This window comes from Fulmarus glacialis, unplaced genomic scaffold (assembly GCF_000690835.1).
Source record: "Fulmarus glacialis isolate BGI_N327 unplaced genomic scaffold, ASM69083v1 scaffold1302, whole genome shotgun sequence".
Lineage (NCBI taxonomy): Eukaryota > Metazoa > Chordata > Aves > Procellariiformes > Procellariidae > Fulmarus > Fulmarus glacialis.
In genome coordinates, this window is record NW_009199548.1 from 1149 (window position 1) to 20279 (window position 19131).

At 38.4% G+C, this 19131-nt stretch overlaps 1 protein-coding gene across 1 annotated transcript in view; it reads left to right on the top strand.

Annotated features, from left to right (window-relative positions):
• Positions 1–674: 674 nt before the first annotated feature.
• The window catches only part of GPR126 (G protein-coupled receptor 126), a gene marked incomplete at its 5' end in the record, with an annotated part of 45972 nt that continues 27515 nt past the window's right edge, over positions 675–19131 (top strand). The window contains 8 exons of the mRNA XM_009573279.1: positions 675–760; positions 2135–2187; positions 2268–2321; positions 11406–11548; positions 12262–12376; positions 14405–14466; positions 15948–16155; positions 16612–16777. Of these exons, the coding sequence (XP_009571574.1) occupies positions 675–760; positions 2135–2187; positions 2268–2321; positions 11406–11548; positions 12262–12376; positions 14405–14466; positions 15948–16155; positions 16612–16777 (887 nt within the window). The remainder of the gene's footprint in view (positions 761–2134; positions 2188–2267; positions 2322–11405; positions 11549–12261; positions 12377–14404; positions 14467–15947; positions 16156–16611; positions 16778–19131) is intronic.

Sequence of the window (19131 nt, forward strand, 5' to 3'; positions counted from 1 at the left end):
TAAAATTGCTCCAAGCCAAGTATTACACATTTTGTGACTGAAAGATGGTTTGTTCAGCTGCTAGTTTTGTAAAGCCCATGTGGGTTCTTCTACTATCTGACCATCGCCAGGCCTGAGAGCAAAGACTCTGCTGTGAAACCAAGAGCTGGATATCCCTTCTCCCACCTAATTTTGTCCTCAGTTATCTTATTACTTTCAATTGATGAGCCTTATCTGCTCTCACAAAGTTTTAAGTCTAATCTGCAGTGGTTGAATTCTGGATTATAACCATCTGACTGAGAGCAGAATTCATCCATGTTACAGGCTTCAGTAATTATGATTATTTTTTAAATTCATGACGCTTTCATGATCTTGCTTTTACACTCCACATTAAAGGCATATGCAAAATACTGTTTATATGTACATTGTTTGTGAGTTTCCACGTCACATTTCAAGGGTCTCTAAAAGTATGGAAGAGGAGGGAATTCTTGTCTAATTCGACAGGACTAGTGAGAATGGGCCCAAGCCTGCAGGACTTGTTCACTCCAAACCTGTATAATGCCAACAAGAGCTTGAGGTGTGCTTGTATCTGGGGTTCAGCCCGATATTTATATTCATCATGAAACTAAAGTCTCATTATTAAAAAGGCAAATTTGCTCAGTTTCTAACATGATAATGCTGTTTTTAATGGACAGGTGGGCTATTCTACAGGATATCTATAACTGTCTTTAGTTCCAACTCCGACTCGGTGTTGAAAGTACGTGATGTGGTTGCAGAATGGGTAAGTTAAGTTTTCTTTCCTGTGTGATTACATATACGAATCTGCCCCATTGATGTTATCAATCTGAAAAGGAAAAAAAAAAGAGAGAATGCCAAATAAATTCTTAAACTAATATGTGTTCTCTGAAGATCTTTCTATTATTGATTTGCACAGTAATGAATTCAGGTCTAGCTGGGGCTATTAGGCACTATAGATAAAATTTTGAAATGTCTCCACTATACCAGCCAGCTTCTTAAGAAATGTAGATACTAGTTGAGATTTTGGAAAGTATGGAGAAATCAGAACTGTCCGCTGAAAGAGGTAGGTGTCTAAGTTCGAACATCACTATGTAGAGTGAAATTTTTCTCCCCAAATACTAATGTGGCTTTGAAGTTATATTGTGATAGAAATAATAAAAAAAACAGGCAGTGTTCCTTTGTATGAGGCAATACACTTTTCCAATTTACCCCAATGTTCTCTACTTCAGAAGTCATCTGCCACAGGTCAGTTGTGGGGGTTTCTAGTAGCCCCTGGTTTCTCAGCACATTTTAGCAGACGTAAGCTCCTTCCTGAGCCCTCCTGAAGTTCCCGTCCCTGAAAGTTTCTCCTGTCTGAATACAGATATTCTCTGTCCTTTTTGACAGTTCACATAGTGGCACTCACACAATCTGTAAGTAGTCTTTATACCAACTACTTACATGAAAATATGATGTCATTAATATACGGTAATCTTTATTTTTCTTTTAATAAACCTGGAGGCTTTCAGTTTTCAGAAGCTAAGGAAGGGAAACCACCTATAGTCTTCTACAAACCAGAAATGCAGTCGTCCACACCTGCCAAGGTTGTTCTCTTAGCAGCAGTAGCCAGGCGAAGTACGTAGGTGCCTGAGCCAAAGAATCTAGAAGGGTGTCACTTGGCCCTAGCAGAGTATGCAAAAGTGTCTCCCAGGGGGAAAAACGGAGCAGCCATTGCCCATTCAGAATAAATAGTACAAAGGTCTGAAAAAAAGATTGTCATAACGTTATAGACTTTCAGGTGAAAATTGACCCTGTAGTTTTGTCAGTAAATATTTTCTAATCAAAGTGTTTCTGAGAATTTAAGATGAGGAAGAGAGTGAGAAAAGGAAAAGTTCAACATCCTGTGCACTCACCTATACACTGTGTCATGACCTTATAGAGATTTCCTTCTGCCAGTAAAAAAGCCCACATCTCTTACTACCAGTTGTACATCTAATACAACAATCACCTCACTGAAATGGGAGAGCGTTCTCCTTGCTTTGAAAAATGGAAGGGGATTTCTCAAGGGGGAGAAGGGTGAAATTGTAACTGTCTTAAGCAACAAAGAGCCCCATTAACATCTCACCATTCATGTGATCAACGTCTTCCTGTTTTTCAGCTAAACCGTACTTTCCAGAACTGGAATTACACTGTGTATGTGGTCAATATCAGGTAAATGAAGGGGGAAGATGTTTATGCTACATTCCTTTTGAGAATTAGCCCACCCTAATTAATGTTTATTTCTTTTATAGCATCCACCCTGGCTCCATAAAAGAGGGAGTAAGAGAAAAAAGAAGTATTAAAAGGTAAAATTTTTAAAGACATGTTCTTGATAGAGGCATTACATGTGGCTTTACAACAGGCTTTATTGTCTGTTATTGGATTCATTGTCTATTATTGGGCATATGCTGCCAGTCTGTAAACATATGACTGGGGAGCTGAGCGCTCTGTATGTGCTCAGAAACCTAACACTGGTTATCATGTTTGTTTTGGTTTAAACCTACTGAGCTTTAAACCTTAACAGATCATTTTTTCAGAGCTCAGGTTTCATCTGTCACAAAACTGAATAGACGTATCATATATACATGGTATGGCACACCCAGCTTTCTTTAGCAACAAGCTTTGGTGCACTGGTATCTATCCACTGTCACTGCATTTATTCTCTTGAACAAGAGCCTTTTGAGTTAACAGACATCTTACTTGATGCAAAACACTGAAAAATCATGCTAGAATTGAAAGCCAAACTAGTGTGAGTTAAACTATTTACCATATGCTCTCATTTCCTGACTTCTGCTGGGCTCGGAGGCACTGGAGTTGGGACGGCCTCAAAGGCAGCCAAAGTAAGTTAGATGGGTCACACCCCCTGAAAATTGGGCCTCAGGGGATTTCTTTGAAAGCAGCAGACTGATTTCTGAAGGATATATGGGGAGGGAGTGAATCTTAGGACCAAATTAAGGAGAGGAAACCAAAACGTAATTAATCTTGTGAGGAAGGGCAACAAGTGGGTATGGGATGTATCTGTTTGCAGTGTAGGCAAAAGTCCTGTAGGAAAGGACTTTAACGGCTGACTCTTGAGAACTGCCATGATAACAGCTGGGCTTTTTAATTTCAGAGATAGCCCAGTATTCCCAATTTACCATCAGGGAGTAGTTACTGATGCTTCCAGTTTTCTACAGAGTTTACCTAGAAGTGAAAAGATTTGTAAAAGGTACTATCTCCTTCCCACACACCCACAGCAGAAAAACAGCTTTTATTGGCAAAATCATTTAACTGGTGTAGTGTAAACGCAGTCTCTGAATGGGCTATTTTGCTGCTTGACCTACATTTACAGTAGGGTGTAGTGATGTGATGTGATGTGGGTGGAATTTTTTTTCACACTTCTAAATGATACGGTTATGCCAGCAAAACCTTTTAAGTGGAGACCATGCCTCAGGTCTTACCAACAATCTAAGACTGCTGAGGAATGTAAAGCTTTCCCTATCCTTATTCCTGCACTTCTTTTACAAGGCTAGCAGCCCAGCTTGTCAGCATCTGTTCTCACCTAGGTTATGCACCTGATTTATTCTTGTCTCACCTTCCCACCATGCTGTCCATGTATTTTCAGAGGCAATGGAATCACATGTTCATAATATGTCATAAAGTTTTTCAAGGGAGGCCTGGTCTAAGGAGAAACTAGTCTTCTCACGGGCTCTAGTGCACTTTGTGTCAAGGCCAAATGGCATTTTGTCATCATTCTGAATAATTTAGTATAAATGCTAATCACGTCACACAAAATGTTACTGTTCTCCGGATAATCAGGACTGTTATGCTGTGCATGTTTTCTTAGAAAAGAAGAAAAAAGAGAAGTCAAGATTCTGCCCAACCTAGCAACTTGGTTGAGGGATAATTAAAAATTTAATTGAGCTACATGATATGTGACTAACAAAAATTACACTTTTTACACATTATATGCACATATACATATATAGAAATATATGACAGGATTTTTTGCTGTTTTTCCATGTATTTTTCATGTCTTGCATATATTTTCATGCATCATTTACTTCTTACAGGAGAAACATTTGGGAAAAGTTGGTGTTCGCCTAGCTTTAGGTCTTCTGAGTATATGTCTATCATTGTACATTGCTTCCCTTCTGAAACAAAAGAAGAATCAGCTTTCCAGTAGTCTTCAGTGCTCCTGGATTTAGTCACCAGGTTTCCAGTTCTTTGAGGTTCACACAGCTGTTTCTAGATTTTGCGAGGAAGAAATCTGTTGAATCTCTGAAGATCCAGAAAGCAAACTTTTTTTCCTACTACTTCCCGATCATTGCTTTCAAAATACTTTATTAGTTTTTCCACTTTCTTGGATTTGTCCTGGGTAGGATTCTAAGGAACTCCTACAAGACACCAGAGTAACATTCTGGGGTATAAAAAATTAGCAGGTTACAGGTTGGAAGTTTTTAATCCCTGATGGAAGTAATGTTAATTTCTCACTACTCAGGTGATCCACTGAAATGTTATGGCTGAGTTCTTGTATGTAACTTGCTCACAGTGTGATTTCATACAGTTTCTGTTAATTAAATATTCCTATAAATTATTTCTGTGAATAGTTGTCCAAAGATTTTCTTATTTCTTTATTTTGGATGGTCAAGAATAAGTCTGTTGCTGTTTTAGATATTCCACTATTTCCCTTAGCTTTTAAGTACTTCTTATTCCATTTACCTTCATGTTCAACTGAACAGAATTTCACTCCACAGTTAAAATTTAAGACCTAACCCATAAGTATCATGGCCTTAACTTTATCTTTTTCAGAAGTGAACATATTAGTCTTACTCTAACTCACTAAACCTTATCTCTGTGTTCTGAATTTTCCACAAGGTCATAGCCTTCTTATTTCTAAGGCATTATCATAATTCTTTAAATTGGTCTTTGTGAAGTTTTCCTTCTCTTTACATGAATTCATATTCTTATCATTCAGATCACATCTTTTTTCCTTACCTTTTGGATTAGCATTTTATACAACAGTTAAAAAAACCCCAAACAAAAAACAACCTTTCCCAACCATTTCTGTGCATTTTGCTTTGCTTCAACCCTTATTTACCACACTGCTACCTTATCAAGGAACTTCTGTTATCGGTCTCCCCACCTAGTCTTCTTGCAAGTGAAAGAGGAAGAATGGTTAGAAAGAATGATTCAGAGAAGAAATAGAAGTTGGAAGTGGGAGGTAGGACGTTGGCTTTTTTTGGCATGTTAAAAATAGGTGTTTTCCAAATAAATATTTTAAACTGTACTGCATTCTGGAGAAGAGCAAAACAAAACAAAAATATGGAAGTGGATTGTTATTCTTTCATTGCTGTATTCTATGAGCTGTAGAAATCCAAAGTACACTGTGCTTATTATGCATTTATGTACATGGTGATGAGAGAGACACAGTGCCAAGTCCAAAAGTGCATATTATTATCAGCACCTTAAATACTGTGAGATCTCTGGATGACAGCAGTATATCAAGCTAATACTTTGGTAGATTAACTAATAGCTACTTTAAATAGTTAAGTTTTAACTGCTTTAACAGACAGAATTTTATCACAGCTATACTTGACTTCGTGTCTGTGTTTAATTTTTCCCTCTGGTCATACTGTTTCCGTCTCTTAATGAGAGGGCAGCTGTTCAAAATAATGTAAGGAGTTCAGAATGGGTTATGGACATAGTTGTTTCTTTGTCCCCCATTATTTTGCACAAACCTTTGAAAGTGAAGCCAATTTGTGGATAAATTATAAACGTGTTTGTTTCTTTCATTAATTCTTTGCTTTTTATGACTCTGCAGCTTTGTCAGAACTTCCTAGGACTGCTACTGCTGCTTTCTCAGAAGGGTCCTACTGATCCTAGGTCAGATGAATATATAGGTCTGCCTCAGCACGGGGATTCAGTAGTTCAGCTCCCCTGCTTCTCCTTTCTTCTTTTATTTTGCAAGCAATTTTGAGAATTCAGGCCCCAATTAATTTATAACCTTTTCTCCATTTAACATACAAATAAGATTGTGCTTGCTCCAACTTCCACTACTTGATTGTCATAATTTTGGCCTATTTGTTCAATTGCTTCTACTATCTGAAACTATGTTAATGTTAGTGCTGTTAAACAACCCATCCAAATTAAAAAGCACAGTGGTAGCAAGCTGTGTAAAGACCACTAAATTTAAATAGAAATCCCTTTTCTTAGGAATGAAAATAGAGAGGAAAGCAGGAAATCAGGGCTGCCCATGCCTAGTCCTGCTTTCTTGAAGTCCGTGGGAGTTTTGCCACCAGTGTCAGTAAGGCAGATTCAGGCTCCTGCATGCTGTGTTCTTGGGTGCTGTGTTGCTTAATGGAAGGTTTAATGCACTTGGATAAAACTTAAGCTAATTAGATTGTGTAATAGTTTTAGGCAGGAGTTAGCAACATCAGAGCAGCATAATTTTGCTTTTACAGTCCTGAGTATCTTTACCGAGTAAAATATTAGGCTTTTGCATTCTTTGTGATGACTTCAGACTATTTGTTATGAAATAATAATGCTATTCTTGTTATAAATGAACACATCTGTGATGCCTATTCCTATTTTTAAAATTTTCCTGGTTTCTACTGGTGAGGTTTTAGGAACAACTTGGCCCACCTCTACTCCCCCCGACTTCAACTTCAGTGTTACCGAAGGCCGTAAAGGGACAGCCTTGACCAGCGCTGAGCAACATCTTAAAATGCCACATAATGTGTACATTATGCGTAATATTTCTGCTTGAAAAACTGACGAGCGAAGAGCCAAGCAGAAATCCACAGGTTTCTCCACAGTGCCCTGCTGGCATCTTGTGTCCATGACCTGTAAAGAAAGCCTTCATCACAGATGGAGGAATTTGGGAATTCCTCCCAAGTGACTGAAGGATGATCCCTTCTTAATCCCCTGCTGAATCTGCCTGCTCTTGATCCAGCTTCCAATGACTTCCTTTGTCTTTCCAATGACTTTAACTGGATTTAGTGTAGACCTGACATTGTTAGATGCCATTTTTAGGAAAGTAATGTATTGGAGAATGGGGGGTTTTCTTTGTTGTTTTGGAACATAGTTCAAGCATAACCAAAAACTCATTTCAGCAAAGATCAGCTGTTAAAATGTGAGGGATTCCAGCCCTTTCTGTTTTGCCTTTATGCTACATTCTTTAATAACGAATAGTCTTCATACCAAATCGTCACATATTGTAAGTGCTTTCTGTTGAAAAGTTGTACTTGTTTGTATTCCCACACCAGATCTGCAAGGAGGAGCAAGGCCTGGAGACACAAGGACAGGCACAGAGGCGTGACCATGCTGCTCGCAGCACTGTTCTGATACAATGGCCATTCACTTAAAAGGAAGGCTTAGGATGCTTTTCTTTTTAGTAGTCCAAAAAGTAGCTGCAATTTTTAGTTTTGCGTCCTGAAGTCTCAGTTTTTATATTTTTTCTATAACATCACCTTGTGCTGAGAAATTAACCTCTTCATCCTTGGCATTACTTTGAAAGTGTCTATTATGCCCAGTCCTGTTTTTTTTCTGAACATTTTAATGGTATCACAGTCAAAATCACCTCAAGTAAAAGTTTATCCACAACTCAGATGCTTTTGTGGAATGCTTTTGTTTTCCCTCTACTTTTTCATATTTCTTTCTGTCTCATTCTGTGTGTTTTCTAACATTTTATCTGCTGTTTGTATTACATCTTCACTGAGTGACTTCTGCAGTAGTCAGCTCTTTTTTTTTCTGTCCAGTTAATGTGAAGAAGTTAGTAGTGTTTACAGGTGACTATGTGGGCCTACCGGTGCTGCCAGTCTTGAGTTATAGCTACCCGTTGCTGCTTGTCTTCAAAGCCAACATAATAGCAAGATTGGTAAAGAATTTAATGCTGACGTCTTAAAACTTGTTAAAATATGCCAGGGTAGTTAGGAATGAAATTCCCAGTGACTTCTAGTGGAAATTTAGATTCCCTGAGTATTTAGGTGCTTTAAAAATGATTCTGTACATACTTTAAATCAAGTAACATAAGCTACGAAAGAAATCAATAGTGATTTGTTAAACAGTTTGACAACCACAATAATTCAGTATTAGTTCAGCCTGTCTAGTACAACTGAAACGACAGGAGAAATACGCATTGCTAATTATCAACCACATATCTTCAGGTATGAGACAGTCTGTGCTGCACGGTTCGCATGGTTTGTTAATCCTTCCTTCAGGCTCCTCGCATCGCGTAGCAGTGAGACCACAGCCCGTGTGTAGGCACACTGTCCTGGAATAGCTCTGAGTCACACTGCTGGAGAAGAAAGCTGGCTTTGTGGTACACGCCATGGCAGCGCAGGCACCCCCACCGCCTCTTGTGCCTCTGATGAGGATGCGGCTTCATAAACTCCTCTCCCTGAGCCAGCTTAGCTCAACGGACCAGGACAAAGTGGGATAGACGCCGGTCTTTCCCTGCTTTCCTGCTTGCTACAGATGTCACCGTTTCAGTCGAAGAGAAGAGAGGCATAAATACTTATCCCCATTGTGTTTACCTATACCACAGTCCATTTTTTATATTGACAGCAGTAATAGTAGCAGTACAGGTTACTGTAGGTGATGTGTAATTTGTAACTGATTACTGCTGCGAGAATCTTATCTGCTTTTATACGGCACGCAATAAAAGACGTAAGGGTGGGGGTAGCAAATCCAGTGACACCAGCAGAGCATGGCAGTGTTGCCATTTATTTGAGTGTAGGCCTACTGTTTCCCAAATTGAGAATTTAGTTCTTCACGATTAAAACGTTTTCTTTCTGGGATCTGAGTGTGACAAAAGTGGAAGGAAGCACTCAGCTTCATATTGTGTCAGCTGTGAAGTTAAAAGGTATTTATTTACTTTGGGAAGCTAGCATGAGTCATTCTGAAAAGTTTATAGAAATTGTTTTCATCATAATATGGAACAGGCTCTTATTACGCAGTATACATGACTTGTGCTCTAAGAGTTTCTCAGAAAACAAGTACCAAAGTGGTTTAACAAATTATTTTTATCAGTGCTTCATAATCAATACTTTTCTCTATAATTGTTCAAGATAACTGTAACCAGTTCTACCTCATCTATCATTATCCCTTCTGTTTTGTTGCTATTATCCCTCCGCACAGTTATGGGTACTAAATATCATTTTGGTTAGTTGGGAGTCCTACAATAGGCAGCATAGTAGTAGCAGTGACTGTTCACTTATGACTTCTGTTTTGCAGCCAAAGTGCTGAGGTAGGGAGTGGCATCAGTATATTAAGTTTTCCTCTTCTGAAGTAAAGGGAATAGATGAGTGAAGCCAGAATCTTTTAGGAAAGATGGTTAAGTGCCAGGAGACTCTGGGGCTGAAGTACTGGAGGGCTGAACGTATTGGCAATCCCATAGGCAATTTCCATGCTTCTGCTAAAAATAAATGCCATAATAAACTTGTGCCTCGTAATATATCCGAGGTATACAGCAAAAGCCTGCTAATGCACATCCACCCTGCTGAGGCTATTGCCACACGTTAAACACCCCACAAAGACCAAAGGAATGTTAGGAGGAACTCAGTATCTCTGGGAGCAGGGCAGGAGCGACCTGGCCAGGGACAGCTGAAATTTCTCTGTTAAAACACATCCATTGGGATAAAAACAAGCCAAGCCAGCAGGTAGTCACATTTTTATCTTCTTCTCCAGCAACATGTTACCAGTAAAACAGTGGATATGTCAAGAAAAGTGTAGTGGTGTTCAACAAAAAACAAACCACAAAAAAAACCCACCAACCAGGGAACGTGTATATTTATTTACTTATTTCTTTACATCTGCAACAGTGAAATGTGTGGAGTATTTAGTTCACATTCGTGATTTCTTTATGAGGTTTGGGCTTTGCTTTTCTTCTTTGTATTTTTTCCCGAGACTGAGAGGTTTTTTCCTGTTAATGCCATTTCACTAATGAGAGTAGTTCAGAATTATTGGTTAGAGCTATTCAGTTTTCAGAATGATATCTGACAGAAATGGGGTTGAATCTGCCATCTAAGAGCAACATCTGCACACTAAGCTGTAGTTTCATACTGTACCAGACGAGGCACCTCTGGAAAGTGCAACTCTAAGCTGCCATCATGGGGCTGTCTTTCTGGAAGATTTTTGGAAATGAAGCCCTGGTCTGTCTAGGAAGGGGTACCTGAAAACCCTACTAGCCCTCTCCCATACAGGGCCCCTACAGATTTTTTCTCCTACTCTTCTTCAAGGAGACCGCAAGAGCCTGTAGCTCACTGCTGCCTTCTTGCACTGGGGGCCGCCGGTGAGAGCAGCTCAGTCTGGTCCGTGCCCTGCTCACGGTACGTGTGCTGGCAGTGCTGCCCCTTCCCAGGCTGCCAGGAGCTGCTCGCACACCGCGAAGGTCTGTCTTTATTCAGGCTGCTGGGTATCCAAGGGCAAGGCTAAGATGAAGACAGCCCAAAGCAAGCTTGCTTTTTCCCTTTTTCCACATTTTGGCTCCCATGGAGATCCAATGTTCCATGCTTCTGTGGCGTCACCTCCTACTAGCCAGAGCCAAGCAATGCTCTTGGGTACCGACATATTCTCTTCTCCAACATGTGTTTTCTGTGTCCCAGGAGGAAACTCTTGAGCCTTCCACTCTGGGCTTCTTTCCTGTGTCCTGCTAGAACTGCTTTTCTGTTCATTATTTCCCTTCCAGAAAAGCTATGTTTTTGGACAAGGGTGGGGACTGTTTTATTTCTCTCACAGGAAAGAGACTTGGGCACTATGAACTACTTCTTATGCCCAAGAAAGTAGCAGTGGGCTACAGTACAAAACAGCTATTACTGCTCAAACTTGAATTACTCATCTGAGCAACTAAACTCTCCTAATTAGGACTAAAAGTTTCAGAAGTGTGTCAGGGTGTTTTTCACTCCATCAAAATTTAGACGTTTAAATGTTAGGCATCTGTTCTTCGTTAATCTTCTAGTCTTCCTCTGTAGTCAGTGGAGAGGGAGACCCTCTGGAGGATGACTTGTCCCATCCTGACAAGTTTTGTAAGGTGGGATGAATCAGCTCTTAAATTCCTAAGCCATCAGCAACCAGATTTTTAAATTTAATAAGGGCCATTTAGAACTCACGACTTACAACTTTATGCTTTCACCTTTTAATATCTTTTAAAATAATCTAAATCTTGTGAAAACATTTCTTAGCTCTTTTGATGAGGTGCTTCTTTAATGGTAACTAGAGGATGAAATTTCCCAGCTGTACTTTCTTGTCATGACCCTATATATACAAACATAATAATTCACAGATAATGAGCAACATTGTCTTGGTGACACTGTTCCATACTCAGAAAACCAGAGTTGTCAGATATTTTTATTTCCACGCAGTTGGCCTCTGCTGTTCTGACTCAAACACTTGGATAATTTTCCTTGCAGTTTTGGGGTTTTGGCTCTTCTGGTTTATAATTCTACCAACAACATCAATTTAGAAGAGGAAGACATCCGACAGAAGCTCATAAATAATAATGGGACCATGGAAGGAGGATATAAGCTTCATACTGTGGATGTTGATCCAGTGGGTAAGTAGTTTTCGGCTTTGTTACACAACAGATTTTGTTTGCTTGTCCATAAATAAGCATCTTCTGTGTTAAAATAATCACACATTTCCAAACAGTATGACTGTTTCAGATTTTAAATTGTCCCTTTAAGCCTCGTTGTTCCACTAATCTCAGAGAGCTGTGCTCAAGATACCTCTTTTAACACAAACACAATTGTCCAGATTGCTTTAGTCAGTGTTTTGCTGTCTGGTTCAAAGAGGCTGGGACAGTTCCTGACAGCTCCTCTGGTAGTTTGAGGGTAAAGAAGTATGATTTACAGCCAGAGCTATAATGAGACGTTTTGGACCTCCAAGGCCCCTCATGCCCACTCCTCAGCCCTGTTGTTTGTGCTCCTGCCAGCTGCTGCCCTTAATCAATCTCCTTTTAGCTCTCATCTTTTCCCATTCAACTTCTTCCAGTCAGAGATTGCCCTTCCCTTGGGAGGGAGGAGGTGGGGGCTGGCGGAGTGCAGGTGGGTGCAGCATGCGCATTCAATCCTTTCCCTTGAGCAGCAGCAGTATATGTTGTCCCCTGTTGTGCACCCCTCCATTGCCGCTACTCTATAGATAACAACCAAGCATTTCATTTGAAGACAGCTTTGTGCTGTAGACTCGTTGATGAGCTGAGGACAAGAAATGGAAGATGATTACATGAAGAAATTCACCATTAACACTGATATATTTTTATTTTTACAGAAAAATGTTTAGCTGAAGAGAACCCTCCAAACTATTTTTGGCCAGATACCAGACCGACTGTGACCAACTTCACATTATGCCATGGGAGCTCAGTTCAGACTGCATCAAGAACCTGGTGGGTGTTCAAATATCTGAGAAGCTGAGAGCTTCAAATGCAACTTTCTGGTTATATAGTTAAACTGCATCCTCCGTAATGGTTGCCATTGGCTGGTATTGTGTTTCAGGAAGATGATTTCTATACTGTGAGAGATTATGTGTGTGCAGTAAGAGTACGTACTTCATTGGTAAGGAAAAAAAGCTCATCTACCACTTCTGTAGAGCATATTGAAGCCCACAATTAATACATGTTCAAAGTGGCTATAAAAATAGCACCTTATTACAGAGTGAAACTGCTTACTTCAAGTCAGGATGCTTATGTTACCGAAACCAAAGTTTCACATTTGCTACCACTCCGCTACTACTATCTGACTTGTATAAGAAGTTCTCAACAAAATTCTATGAAGATGAGATGTGTATTTGGTTTAATTCAGAACTTCTCATCCTGTTAAGGGAAAGTAAAAGAAATTCTGTGAAACAAGCATTTTGCCATAATTGAAGGTGGGGATAATCTTATGCTAAAACATTTGAACTTGTGTTTTTGAGGTTTAGATAAATTTTCCCTAATGTAGGCTTTCTTTGTGAAGATCTAAAAAAGATTTAGACACTGAATCTCTATTTCCCATTTGTAAAATGGGAATATCATTACTTCCTTTGATATATCACCAAAACAATATGGCTTTGATCTCCTTTGAGTGCCTTGAACATGGCTATAATGATGCAATATTAACTCATTTCTTCAGTATTTAGGATGGTCACCATTAAATGCAATGTAGTACTCTTATCTGCCCATGCTGCATCTGGAACATGTGCTGAGAAGAGCAGATCTTTTACTTTTTGAAAACAATATGGCAACATGGATATGAATCAGCTTTGAGGTTCTGTGCCAAACAGGAAAGAAACCAGCATTATATTTAACTAACTCACTTCCTCAGCCTCTTAATCTTGTACAAGAACTGCTGGATTCTGGTTGACCAACTTTTGTTGTAGAGGGCGTACTGCAGAAGTCAAATTGTTTTTATGTCAGAGGCTCAGAATCATTAAAAATTAAGGCTTCTGGCCTTTGCTGCCCCAGTATTGCTTATCTTTATTGTTCATTTGTGGTCTACACAATACCATTGACTGTCCAGCAGTGTACAGCACTTCTCATAAAAAAAATTACTGTGTTCTGCACTGTGCTATGCTTTCCTTGCCTCTGCCTCCACTAGCTTTTGCCAATATGGAGCACAGGTGGGATGTGTTTTGAGGGAAGAGGAAGTACTTCTGATGGTCTCTTCTAGTCCTATGCATCCCACAGTAGAAGGCTACCTGCTGGTGTGCTGTTATAATAAAGTTGATCAACTGAAGTTGTTGATCTATCGTGCTGAGTGAAAGGATAACTTTTCCCCACTCGCCATCCTGCCTTTGCCATGCTATGATAACATGATTGTCTTTAAAGAAAACTGAGGAAAAAGTGTGTTTGATTTTGGAGCCATATCTAGGTATTTTGCTATGGTAAGGCTTTTTTAAAAAGCATTTTGAAAAAAAGAATCTTTATATCTGTCCCTCACCTTGGACCTGGATCTGATGGTGACCTGCCCTAGTTTTCGTGGGTGGCATAAGTTTATATCTCTGCATAGCTCCTGTGCATATTCTTCTGAGAGATATAACGTCTTGCTATTGACTTGATCAAAGCCGTTTATGTCAAAGGGAAATTACAGAAACAGCATCTGATTAGGCCATAATAGGGGCATAATAGTTTGTGTCAACCTTTGGGTCCTTCCTGAAATACAAGGCCAGAATTTCCACTGATGCAGTTTATCAAATCAGTATAGGAATCAGCTGGGAATTTGTCCAAAAGAACTACAGTTTCTCTCAGCACTGTCACTTAATTGATCACATATTTCCACTGTCAAGCATACATATTTCATCTCACTAGGGGCCATGTTGCTAGGAAAATTTTGAATCGGCAAGAGTGGACCACTGTGACACCTTCAAAAGAATTATGAAACATTTACATAATTTTGCTGTTGTATTTCATATGAATTTTGTCATTTTTCCTCTTTAGCTATTTGGGTCTACAGAATTATACATCGTACTGGGGCCAGCCTGATCTTAGAAATTGCACAGGTGTGTATATTGATACTGCTCTTTCGCTAAAGGAATAGGTTTGTAGACTTTAGTTACTGCTTACTATAAGGAAGTTACATTAAGGAAGAATATCTTCCTCCTTTATGCTAATTTGTTTAAAATCTTTCTAAGAATCAGTGCAAAGTAAATATTTGAACTCTGGGGAAGTGCACCAAGTTGAATTCAGCCCACCCATGTAAAGCTCTGGATACCAATTAATGAAATAAATCAAACTCTTCAGGTAATTTAAGCAAGAATAGAGGCAGGTGGTAGCTTGCCTCAATTTGATATTCAGGTTCAGACAAATTTTTAAATGTTTCCAATGCCTGTAGGTGCCAGTGGAAAGACTCCCACTCTCTTCACTGGGCTTACGATCAGACATTTTCAGATTTATTCTCAGTTTACAGAATACCCCTTGATGTCATTCTGGCCTTAAAGGAGTAATAAAATAAATAGACAACAATTTTATGGCCCCTTTTTTTAGTGCCAGAGCTAGTGAAGAGAATGATACTCTCGTAAGTAATTCAGAGCACCCACAGTAAGCTCCTGTTCTGAATTGCTTTCTTGGAGAAGCCTCTTTTTCCTTCTCCACTGATAGAGGGGTCCTAGGGAGCCTGGCTACCTAACTTGGTTGATTGAGTACTTGCAGTCAGGCTATATGAAGACATTGTTTCATGTAAAATGAACATTCTACAGTAAGAAAAGCTATATTATAAAACACAACATTAAAAAAACACAACCAGTTGCAGAATAAAGAAGGCTGATCTTTCAAAATCTTATTTGCGAATTCCAATAAATTTCAAATATTTTGATATAGTAAATGTTAGTGTTTACATTAGTTTTCTATCCAGGTGGCATCAAACTTGCTGTTTAACATGTGCTTTATACTAATGTTTTGCCATTGGACACATTGTCAAACTTCCCTTACCAGGAAGATTCTTCTCGTGAAATTTGCTTGTGTGTTGTGCTTGCCAACACTCTGAGTAAGAATACAATCCTCTGAAGGAACTGAAACGTTTACAATGGGGTCAAACTTTCTCCCCAAAACTTAAAAGAGTGAATATTTTGTCAGTAATAGTGACTTTGGATTCATTTGTTTCACTTCCAGAGTGAAATTGTTTTTCCCAGTGAAAAAAAAAAAGGATAGCATAAGGAAAAAAAAGAGAAAATATGCTTCTTATTTCTTACTTGCCTTTTTTCCTTTCAATCAGCCCTTTCAATAGTAGTTCTGATTTACAAACTCAAATCAAATTAAGGAAAAGAAAGACATGGCCAATGAGGACAGTATATAATAATCAGCAGGTTTTATATACTTTTTCATAAAATTATAAATTTGATAAAATGATAAAATGTTCAGTACAAGTACCAGACAACATGCTCTAGCCTTCAACAATGAGGATAAAAATTTGTATTTCTGAATTACTTCAGGAGTGATATGCATTATTTTCTCTTTTTACTTCATTTTACATGTACACTTACAGAAAATGCAGCTGATATAGCCAATCAGCTTCTGAATCTCACTGGTGAAGGGCAGCAGCTAACCTCAGACAAAGTAAATGATGTTGTGCAGAAGCTCAAAAAAATTGTGAACGACGAAGAAATAGATGAATCTCTGGGTTCTACAGTGGTGACAATTTTTTCCAATATTCTAACCAGTTCAGACAGTGTATTGGCAGCATCATCTTCAGAGTAAGTATTTCTGCATTTGAGACAAGTTTTTGAGAGCAACCTGCAAGGTTGGAAGGATTCATCCTTCCATATATAGACAAACAATTGCAGTACAAAAATCAAACTTTTCTGATTTCCATCAAAAACAATTTTCCAAAATAGATATACTAATATTTCTTCTTGTACTAACATTAATGTGCATGACAAAGATAAAGTATTTTGACAGAAAAGAAGTCTTCTGATACATGACACAGCATAGATCTAAGTATTGTTGGAAAATTATTTCAGGACTAGTTTCTGTCAATCAAAAGCTTTTGTTTTCAACAGAGATGCCTGATAGTCTCCTTGTGAATACACAGATGGGTGATAGAAACATAGTCAATAATAAGAGGATCACCTTGAATGTGGAGAGCCTATAGAGCATGGTATTTTGTTTTCTATGTTCAGTTTTTAGAATAATTTTATTTCTGGTTTTAGAGCTCTAAAAACTATTGATGCCTTGGCTTTAAAGATCCAGTTCACTGGACCATCCATGAGTATTTCAACACGAAACCTCGCACTTGGAGTGTCTTCTATAAACTCAACTTCATTCAAAGGTGGTTCTTTCAGTGTCAGTCCACAGAATAATGCATCCGATTTCCAGGTAGGGAGCAAGCAGTTGTATTTGAACGTGAAATGTGCCTGTTGTTCCAAGTGTGTTTACTGTGATTCCTATAAAACCACTTACAACTCCCAATTCTCCCCCTACTTTCTATTTCCTTTTTCCTGCAATCATCCAAACAGATTAATGTGGTATTTCCTTGAGTGACAGGAAACCCAGATGAACTCATATGTTCCATACAGATGAAAAGTAATTTGCTTACAAATCCAGAACAGACTTTATCCTTTTGAGGTTTTTTTTTTAACTAATGAAAAGAGAAAATAATCTTTAACAGTCTGCTGTATTAGCTATTGTACACTAGCTAACAACTCCATTGATGCATTTCAGCTTTAGAATAAGACATCTAAATGTAGGTATCTACATGTAGATTTCTGCAGATACAATAGGTCTTCAACCTTCCAGTATAGTTTAAACACCTACTGCTAACAGAGGCCTAAGGCTGATCCAGTTGTCCCCACGTAGGTTGACAGGCTTGTGCCTTTTGGGATGTCCGAGGCGGTTCAAGACATTGATGTGGAGCTTGACCAGCCTAGACATGAAAAATAAAAGAAACGCAGATCACTCAAAGTGCAGAATGGTCTCCAGTGCTACAGTATCTAGTCAGGCTGCTATAGTTAAGATGTCATCACCTCAAAAACATTTTTTCTTCCTTTTTCACAAATAGAAAAGCTCAGACATCTAAAAGCTATGAAATAGCTTTTGAGATGTACATGAGCACCTATTGGGATATCCCAAAGGTTCTATTGAAATCAGTAGCAATGAGGTGCCTAGACTTTTTGAATTTCACTATGTGCCTGTCTGCATCTTATGGCACCTAAATGCTTTTAAAAATGTAGTGCAATGTATTTTTTTTTCACAGTTATATAAGAAGTCTATGACAGAGGTAATGTAATCTCAGTTTCCTAGGAGTCTAACCGTTCAAATACAGTGAGCCTTACTTGGAGAAACACACAGAAAAGGTTAAACAGAAAAATAAAAAAACCTACTATTGTTTGGCCCAGAAGAACCAAATCTGAATCCAAACAAAACATGGCATTATGAAAATGATTGAAGTATCACTACAGTATAAGCATCTTATGGAACAAAATTAATTCCCACTGCAAATTGGCAAGACAACAATCATAATAAATGTCTGATCATTTTATAAAGTACTATGTACTGTAAAAATCAAAAACGGTAATGAAGACAGTGCTATAAAAAGTGGTAGTAATATAATAGGCAGCAGGCTTTTTACATGCTATGTATATAGACTTTGGATCAAAACTCCAATGCTGGTTTAAATAGATACAAATGGATTTAATGTAATTGACTTTTCACATATTTATATTCACAGGCGTTTTGGCTAAAATTTCTTTGAATCAATTTTATTAGAAATTTTTTATGATTGTGAATCTACTTTTGTTTAGCTCTCTTATTAATGAAGCTCAGTAGCTGATTGTTCTTTGATTGTTATCAAAGAAATGTTTCTTCTCCAGATTTCATCCTGTATTTATGGAAAGAGGAAAGGAAAATTTCTGAAGTCAGGTTTGGGATGTTCACATGTATAATAAGAATTACCATCTGTGGCCTGAGGACATCCAGGAATTTTCTTGCCCTGGAATCATTTAGTACAGCACTGTCTAAATAATCATAAAATCCAAACTCCATCAAATTATTTATAATGTTCCTATTGGAACATGAGTTTTTTCTCAGACTTTTACATTTCCAACAGCTGATTGAGAATTCTTAGCATCCTTCCTACCAGAAAAGTCTGCAGCAGCTGTGGTCACCGTTTATATTTTCCATGCCTATCAGGAAAGATACTTGCTATCCCTGCTGGAGGGAGATTCCCTTGTGAAGGCCCGGGTTTTTCACCAGTGATGTGATGATCTATCCCAGGCTCATCAGGGAGCATTAAACTCTTCAAGCTGTATGTCAGAATGTTTCCAGATTTTATTTCATATTTTTTTCTTAAAGTAGATATCAAGTAAATGTATCCATGGCAATTTGGAAAGATTCTATTTCAGTCCCCTGTGTCTTTATGTTTCTTGCCAAACCTTTGACTAAGTTAGCTTTTGGTGATTCATATTATTAAATTGTTCCTGTAATATAGCCATACTTCTTTATAGAAGCCTCTTCCACTCTATTTGCAGACAATACCTAATGGGACATCTTTATCACACACACACTTTCTGTTCAATGTGGCAGAATTATCCTTTGAAAACCTTTTATTCAACTGCGTGTAGCCCTGTCAGGAGATATCTATGAACCACTTTTACTAACTTCCAAGGGTGCCTGTTATTCACAGTAAATCAGTGAAAATCCACAAGTTAAATAATCTATCAGTAGCCTATGGC